An 8,879-nucleotide genomic window follows, 5' to 3' on the forward strand; every position below is an offset into this window, starting at 1 on the left:
TAGAAAATGTAGGTTAGAATCTAAATGATTGTGATATTAACACCTACGTTAATAAAGGGTATTTGTAACATCCCACATCGCTCAGGGGAGTGGATCATGCAAGCCTTATATGTATATTCTCATCTCTACCTAGCACAAGGCCTTTTGGGAGCTCACTAGCTTTGGTTTCCATCGGAACTCCGAAGTTAAGCGAGTTTGCACGAGAGCAATCTCAGGATGGGTGACCCACTAGGAAGTTCTCGTGTGAGTTCCTAGAAATAAAATTGTGAGGGCGTGGTCGGGGCCCAAAGCGGACAATATCGTGCTATGGTGGAGTTGAGCCCGGGATGTGGTAGGGGCCCGGGCCGGGATGTGACAATTTGGTATCAAAGCCAATCCCTGGTCGAAAGTGTGCCGGGATGGATTGTAACATCCCACATCGTCTAGGGGAGTGGATCTTGTAAGCCTTATATGTATATTCTCATCTCTACCTAACACGAGGCCTTGCCCAAAGCGGACAATATCGTGCTATGGTGGAGTTGAGCCCGGGATGTGGTAGGGGCCCGGGCCGGGATGTGACAATTTGGTATCAAAGCCAATCCCTGGTCGAAAGTGTGCCGGGATGGATTGTAACATCCCACATCGTCTAGGGGAGTGGATCTTGTAAGCCTTATATGTATATTCCCATCTCTACCTAACACGAGGCCTTTCGGGAGCTCACTGCTTTTGGTTCCATCGGAACTCCGAAGTTAAGCGAGTTCGCACGAGAGCAATCTCAGGATGGGTGACCCATTGGGAAGTTCTCGTGTGAGTTCCCAGAAACAAAACAGTGAGGGCGTGGTCGGGGCCTAAAGCGGACAATATCGTGCTATGGCAGAGTCGAGCCCGGGATGTGGTGGGGGCCTTATATGTATATTCCCATCTCTACCTAACACGAGGCCTTTCGGGAGCTCACTGCTTTTGGTTCCATCGGAACTCTGAAGTTAAGCGAGTTCGCACGAGAGCTTCCCAAGATGGGTGACCCATTGGGAAGTTCTCGTGTGAGTTCCTAGAAACAAAACAGTGAGGGTGTGGTGGGGGCCCAAAGCGGACAATATCGTGCTATGGCAGAGTCGAGCCCGGGATGTGGTGGGGGCCTGGGCTGGGATGTGACAGTATTTTTGTAACTTAAAAAAAATAGGCAATGATGTCATATTTTACATGTATTAATTTTTGTTTCTCCTTGAAATGTTTAAAAAGTGTTGTCTCCATATACAATTAAGTATTAAAAGTATACCCTGTGTAATTTTCCGAAATTTTATTGGTTGAAATGTCAGTGAAATAAGAGACCCACCATTAAACTAATTAAAAATAAATTTAACATTGATGTCAAATTTGACTCCTAAACACAAAGGCTTCAAATCCAGTCAGCAAATAACACTTCGGCTAGAAAGGTTTTTTATATCAAATATGCAATCATATCTCCACTTCGGATTTGATATCCCTTCTGAAGATTTTCTTAGAAGTTTTTATTTATATGTTATAAATTATCTCATGAATGATAGTTGTTCATTCAAATAAAAAATGCAAATATAACCAAATTAGTTGGAATTCTAATCCCATGAATGATAGTTGTTCGGTCAAATATAAAATGCAAATATAACCAAACTAGTGGGAATTCTAATCCCTTGGTCCCACCAAAACTAAGGAAAGCTAAAAACCATGAAATGAGGATCCTCTCCAAACCCTCTTTGTGAAAATCTTGAAAATCCGCACATTTAGTATATTCATCGTACATCATGCGGTCAAATATCTTCACGTACTATTCATATTTAATATTAAATAAAAGATCTTGAAAATTCTCAAATCATGCATATTTTTAGTACATCGTGCGGTCAATTATCTTCAAGTAGTATTCATATTTAATTTTAAATAAAAGTATTTAAAATAATTTTTAATCATACGATGTACGATGAACGAATATGATTTAAAGATCCTTAAGATCCTCATAAAAAGGATCCAGAGAGGATCTTCATTCAAAACCATGGGCTGCTGATGTAGATTACATACAAACCAGATAAGAAAGGCTGTTTATTTTAACTCACAAACAGGATCCGGAGAGGATCCTCATTCAAAACCATGGGCCGCTGATGTAGATTACATACAAACCAGATAAGAAAGGCTGTTTATTTTAACTCACAAACAGGATCCGGAGAGGATCCTCATTCAAAACCATGGGCCGCTGATGTAGATTACATACAAACCAGATAAGAAAGGCTGTTTACTTTAACTCACAAACAGGATCCGGAGAGGATCTTCATTCAAAACCATGGGCTGCTGATGTAGATTACAGACAAACCAGATAAGAAAAGGTGTTTATTTTAACTCAGTTACTAATTATCTTCCCAAAACAGGGTGCAGCATAAACCATAGCCTTCCTTATGCATACATACCACAGAAATTACAGAGGAAAACACCAACGATGTGAATGAAAAGTCGATTTTCTCCAAACTTCTATAGACGAATCTTGCCATTAAGCGTTGGCGGTGGTGGTGGTGGCGGCGGCGGCGGTAGCTGTTGGCTTCTGAATGATAAAGGCCATGCACTGACCCTGGTTGACGTTGTCGAATGCCATGCAGCGAATATAAGCATTCGGGTATTCTGTTTTGCACTGCTGGATTTCATTGAGAACTAGCGACGGATCAGTACAACCAAACATGGGCAGCTTCCACAATGTCCAGTATCTCCCATCATAATACCCTGGCATCTGGCTATTCTCCCTGTAAACATACCCAACCTTCCATATTTGCAAAAATCAAATGTTAATGTTATGAGATAAACCCCAAAAGTTTATTGCTTAATTAGCGATCTACCCAGGATTATCATCGAGAAGTTAACCTTGCTAGTCAAATGTATAGTTCAAACATGACTGATTATATTAGTCGAAATACAGCGCATATTTAGTACGTCGGATATGATGCTGGATCTGGTGTTAGTGTCATTCATATTACACAGCAACCCGATAAAACTATTGAATTACTTAATTTTGTCAAATAACATGTCGTACTAAACTCATACGCCATGGAGGTAGAGATGCAAGTTATAGTACATAGTTTAATGCACAGAAGAGAAGTTAAAATCCGATTTATTTGTTTGTTAAGAACAAAGAAGAGCATCTAAACTTAGTAAATCAACTAACCTCATCGAATTCGAGGCAAGGGATCCATCCCTTCTTGAGCATGTAGTCAATCTCCTTGGCAATAGAATCATCAGTGAGTGGTGGTAGGTACGAGAGGGTCTCGAACTTCTTGTTGTTGATTGGATTCCACACCTGTAAAATTAAGAACCAAACCGAGGATGAGAATCTTGGGTACTTGGGAGTTGGGATATAACTTGTCAGATTCCCTTCCCTTACCTTCATGCAGAGAGTTCTTGATCCATTGGAGACCGTTTTCTTGGACCATCCAATATAATCATTCACCGGAAAAAGTTTCCGAGGGTTGGCTTTCAAGCCAGCATAACCGGATGCACAAACCGGAGCAATAAAGATCGCAGCAGACATCTTCGAACTTGATGTCCAACGGTAGGAGAGAAGAACAAAAAGATGCAGTTTTGGTGGCTTGCAAGGCTGATGATCAGGGTTTGTTGAGAGAGAGAGAGAGAGAGAGAGAGTGAGAGTGAGAGTGGTATTGAAAAAACGGTGGGTACAAGATGTTTTAAGAGTTTTATAAGCCACATCAGCATCCTGCTTTTTCCACCATCTCACGACCAATCAAAATCCACTTGGCATGGTGACAAAGTCTTGCGCCCCACCAAATTCCTTGGGAGTCTCTCACAGCCAGTTTTGCAGGCATCAGAGGAACCGTGGGAATTAAATATTAGGAAGATGTATGACTCGTTTCTGCAACTGCCCTTCATTCAATGGATGTGGAGAAAACTTTAAAATAGCTGAATGGGAACACAGGAATTTCAACAACCCTTGTTTGCTGCGAACGCAAGTTGAAATCTACAAAACAGCCAAGGCATGATGATCCAATAGAGAATATGATGGACAACATCATTCCGTAATCTACTATTACGGACGATGTTTTCAAATTAAATTTCCTCGCTAAGTAACTTTGAATTGTTCCAAGAAGAAAAACTTAAAGACACACCAAAGGAGGCAGGTCTCTGAGCTAAATACAACGTCAAGATTGTAGCTAGATGCGTCTTTGAAAAGACAGGATCGACTTGCCTGCGGATTGGTCCTTCCATTTCCAAGATAATGGTTTCTTTAAAGTAACGATGCGTCACTAGCAATGTAAAAACTTTCAAGTGCCCTGCTGAGTTGGTTTAAACTTGTGTCTATCTTTCTCGAACGGGAATGAGACTTATCGTCTGCTATGAATTTATGGACAATACCATCAGTCTCAATGAAGCTCCAAGCTGAAATTGTACCTACTTCTCTATCTCTCATCATTTTCCTTAGCCTCGTCACATCCTCCCAGTTGCCCATTTTGGCATACATGTTGGCCAGAAGAACATACCTACCACTATGTTGAGGCTCTAATTCAATCAAAAGCTTCCCCACCCTCGCCCCTAAGTCAACATGGTCATGTATCAGACATCCATTAAACAAAGACCCCCAAATAGCACCGTCCGCTTTCATTGCCATACTTCTTATCAATATCTCTGCTTCATTCAGTTTCCCAGCACGGGCCAAGAGATCAACCATGCAGCCATAGTGCTCAATCCCCAGACCAATGCCATAAACTTTACTCATGCGTCCTATCAACCGCCATGCTTCATTTACCAGAATTTTGTGATTACATGCAGTGAGTACTCCAACAAATGTCACTGCATTTGGTTTAGGTCCTTGCTTTTCCATTTCTGCAAAAAGCTCTAGCCCCATATCATTCTCACCATTGATGGCAAATCCCATGATCATAGCACTCCAAGTAGTTACATCTTTACGAGGCATCCTGCTAAACACGTCTTGTGCGTCTTTAATACATCCACATTTTGCATAAAAATCTACTAGTGCAGTACCAAGCTCAAGTCCATACTCAAAACCATTTTCTTCCAAAAACGAATGAATCCACTTCCCTTCTTCAAAGGCACCCACAGACGCACAAGCATTAAGAGTGCTAACCAAAAGAGACTCATTGAGCCTCACTTGTGTATGGCTTTTCAATTGACGAAACAGATCAATTGCTTCATTGAAACAAGCATTCCCAACATACCCAGAAACCATTGCACTATAAGAAACATCATTTATATCCGGCATTGCATCAAACAGATCACGAGCTTCATGAACCAGCCCATTACTACAATATCCACTAATAAGACTAGTCCAACAAACCACATTCTTATCCAAACTTTCCTCAAACACTCTACGAGCAAATTCCACAGCTTCACATCGACATGAGGCCCTAATAAGTGAGCTAATAACATAAACATCACACCCATGCCCAAACTTCATTATTTGACCATGTACCTGACCAAGCAAAGATACATCAAGACATGCTTTAACTACAAAGGTGAAAGTACGAGCGTTTGGCTCTGTGCCTATCCTTCTCATTCTGGTGTAAATGGAGAGACCCTTTTCAGATTCTGAGCTCTTCAAGAAACCCATTATCATGGAATTGTAATCAAATACATTGGGTCTTGGAATTTGGTGTAACAGTGTCTCAGCATAATGCATATTACCATGTTCTGATAATGCAGAGAAGGCTAAGAGCTTGCTGGCAGTGTAGGCAAAACGAGTAAGACCAGTAGTGACTGCATGGGCATGGATTTTCTTAAGTTCGTCCAAGCTTGAACATCTTTGTAGTAGGAGAAGATATGGAGGACAAGTTACTGGTTTTAAAACGACTTTGCTGCCCATCTGGAGCACACTTTGAAGCTGACAAAGCAGCAGCTCCCATTTTAAGCCCCTTTTTTATTTATCAGACTTTGTGGGAAAGTGCTTATTTGTGTGACACTCAAACATCATCATATCCAAGATCTGCCACTGTCGACAAAACAAATACTGAGTATACCACAAAGTAATAAATAGATCTTGAGCTCAAAAGAAAGGCACAAAAAAAAAAAGAGAGAGCGAGAGAGAGAATGGATGGGGTAATTAATGTGTCAAAAATAAAGCCAGGCGTTGGAAAGAATTTTGACCCCTTATTGTGGCCAAAGTATTATGTGTTGTTATAAATAATTATCTGACTACTAGTTTTAGTGAATGTAAGTATGTTTCATCTGTTATACAACACTTAAGAATATTGAATATTACTGTTCAAAGTTTAAGAGGAAGCACAGAGTTGATCCATCTTGTATTTTGGATGATGACAAGAGAGGAAAAGCTCATGTTTGGGATGCAGTGTGTTAGTTTTTGTTGTTTTTGTTTGGCTTCGGCTTGCCATTTACCACAAAAAAGTATTGAATATTATATTTCCATTGCAAAAATTAATCTGATGTTTGACAAGTGACCATAAAATCTTTTGATCCTCGCCAACTCTATTTTTCCTTCTTAATCTTATCTTTTCCTCTAAACCTTAAACATCATAAACATCATAAACATCATACCATCTTCTGATCCTCATACCTCACCATTCACCAACACTATGTTTCCTTCCCATTCTTTTAACATTATTTGTCTTGTTATGTTAAACCCTATATGGAGCTGTTATTGGTGCTCCCTGTTCTAAAAATCCCCGCCTAGGCGCTAGGCAGCTAGCGGCTGGCCACCACCCCAATTAATGCCTAGGCATTTGAAAATTAAGAAAGGATGTCTAGACCTATTGAGGAGCCCACCTAGACCAGCTAGTCACCCGCCTAGCCTGTCCAACCTGTCCAGACCAGCCTAGACACCTGCCTAGGTCGCAACTCACTTAAATAAAAAATAGATAACTTTCATTTTGCATTTTATCTTTTTCAAAAAATTGTAAGGGACTTGTTGCATGCTTAAATGAACACACAGTATATCCTCATTCCCCATGTTTTCATTATGTTTAAATACTTTATAATATATATGTCATTTTATTTTGTAGTTTATGATGAAATTACATGTAGTATAAGTAGATACTTATTTATACGAAATATAATATATTTACTTAAATCCGCCTAGCCGCCTAGGCGTTAGGCCCTAACCCGCGCATAACATCTTTTAGAACCTTGTTGGTACTTCAAAAATGTCATTCCTCACTCCTCGTACTTTTTTATAGGGGAGAATTTATACATGGAGTAGCGAATGATTATGTTATTGGTGTGCCAATAACAATACTCGCCCCTAAACCCAGAAGCATTTAAACAAACTGAACGAAAAGTATTAGAACATATACTTACTGGGGTTTCAAGTGAATGAGAAAGTCCTATGAAAGCCATAATCAGTTCCTTCTTTTCAGTCAGTTCTTGTAAACCCCATTGAACAAATAACCAGATATCTCTAACCCGATCGGAATCAAATGTTTTCATCAAAATTACGACTTTTCTTTCGGGTCTGAATACTCAGTAAAATTCCTCAAAAACCCACTCATCAAAATTACGACTTTTCTTTCGGGTCTGAATACTCAATAAAATTCCTCAAAAACCCACTCAACAAAAGTAAATATAAAACGAAATTTCTTTAAAACCCATACCTGATTGATACCACAGGAATTAGGGAATCTGAGCTTCTGTTGGCTAGAGATATTCGTCTCTGAAGGAAGCGGTGGCGGCGGCGGCACAAATCAATTCGGTTTTCTCAACTTTGCCATGGAGATGTTGTGGGTTTGTGTTGGGTTTGCTTTCGCTGGGTAGATAAGAAAAGGTGAGAGGAAGAGGCAGAAGGTTCAAAGGATGAGCTTTTGCCGGAGTCGAGGAGGGAGGGTTTGCTGGCCACTAGGTGGTGGGCGGCTCACTGGGTTGGGTGGGTGCAGAGGCGTGGTGGTTGATGGATTTTTCTGTATTTTTATTATAAAACTTAATATAAACTTGACACTGTCAAGAGAAGGAACAGGTGTAAAAAATTGGATAATGATCCTTTCCATATCTCTCATTCATCTTAGCCGTTCATTGTATATTACGCGATCAGTTTTTGCTAGGTAATGTTTGTATTCAATTTTAAATAAAAAAAAATTTTAAATGATTTCTGACCGCATGATGACTAATAAACTGATCTATGAGGTTATCACAAAGAGGATTTGGATATGATCATGTTCCTAAAAAAAAGGTTTCACACAGGCAGTTTCCGCACAACATAATTGAACTCCGTTTTTAATTGTTGCTAATAGTTTTTGTCAATGGCGAGTTTGAAATTTATATATTTGTATTTTTCTTGGAGAAAATCTAGTAATGTATTCGAAAAGTGTGAGAGACTTGCAAAAGACAGATTCATTGTGGTAGTGCCGACTCAAATCTATTACAATTTCACGATTATATTTTAACTTTTTTTTTTGTATAGCATTGTATAATGAGTTTAGAATACGATCATCACGCTGTCTTTATTTGCAAGTTATTCTCGTGGTCTAAGAGACAAGAAAAATTGGGGCTGATCACTTGTTCATTAAGTCATTTAATAAGATGATACCACATCCTCATTTATTTGCCACGTAAATTTTTGCTGAAAAAAAAATATGAAATAACTATGTAACCGAAGTAATAATAATATGAATGAAATGTCAAATAATAAATAACGTGCCTATATGCATGTCACACAACATGCACGGTTACCCGAAGAACGTGAGATGTCGAACTACGGAAATGAGCTTTCACTATTATAAAGACCCCAAAAAAGTACACAAGCAAGTCCTAAAAAGTATTAATTTAGGTTAAAATTCTAACTTAAGCACGAGAGATTCGTAAACCTACACAAGCCATGGACATTTGAGTACCATGTCACTTGGCTTCAAGTGGATATGGGGCATGGTTAGGAAATCTGACTAAAGCTTTTCTCCGAGGAGACCCTAAAATAA

At 39.5% G+C, this 8,879-nt stretch overlaps 2 protein-coding genes across 2 annotated transcripts; both read right to left on the bottom strand.

The window, feature by feature from the left end:
* Positions 1-2,226: 2,226 nt before the first annotated feature.
* LOC137737460 (ribulose bisphosphate carboxylase small subunit, chloroplastic) lies at positions 2,227-3,834 on the bottom strand. The gene is made up of 3 exons (XM_068476943.2): positions 3,374-3,834; positions 3,158-3,289; positions 2,227-2,755 (listed from the first exon to the last, which is right to left on the bottom strand). The coding sequence occupies exons 1-3, from the start codon at positions 3,518-3,520 to the stop codon at positions 2,492-2,494; spliced, it is 543 nt and encodes a 180-aa protein (XP_068333044.2). The 5' UTR covers positions 3,521-3,834; the 3' UTR covers positions 2,227-2,491.
* A 91-nt stretch (positions 3,835-3,925) lies between these two features.
* Positions 3,926-5,824, bottom strand: LOC137737459 (pentatricopeptide repeat-containing protein At5g48910). The gene is made up of 2 exons (XM_088682989.1): positions 4,193-5,824; positions 3,926-3,964 (listed from the first exon to the last, which is right to left on the bottom strand). Exon 1 carries the CDS (start codon positions 5,822-5,824, stop codon positions 4,232-4,234), a length of 1,593 nt encoding a protein of 530 aa, XP_088539115.1. The 3' UTR covers positions 3,926-3,964; positions 4,193-4,231.
* Between the last annotated feature and the right edge of the window lie 3,055 nt (positions 5,825-8,879).

This window comes from Pyrus communis, chromosome 13 (genome assembly GCF_041283825.1).
Source record: "Pyrus communis isolate YQ-2024b chromosome 13, ASM4128382v1, whole genome shotgun sequence".
NCBI classification, from domain to species: domain Eukaryota; kingdom Viridiplantae; phylum Streptophyta; class Magnoliopsida; order Rosales; family Rosaceae; genus Pyrus; species Pyrus communis.

Excerpts from the sequence above, each read along its gene's own strand:
- LOC137737459 (XM_088682989.1), bottom strand. The coding sequence starts at position 5,824 with ATGGGCAGCAAAGTCGTTTTAAAACCAGTAACTTGTCCTCCATATCTT.
- LOC137737460 (XM_068476943.2), bottom strand. The coding sequence starts at position 3,520 with ATGTCTGCTGCGATCTTTATTGCTCCGGTTTGTGCATCCGGTTATGCT. Across the intron at positions 3,290-3,373 it reads CAAGAACTCTCTGCATGAAG|GTGTGGAATCCAATCAACAA; the intron begins GTAAGGGAAGGG and ends TTAATTTTACAG. Across the intron at positions 2,756-3,157 it reads CTTGCCTCGAATTCGATGAG|GTTGGGTATGTTTACAGGGA; the intron begins GTTAGTTGATTT and ends CAAATATGGAAG.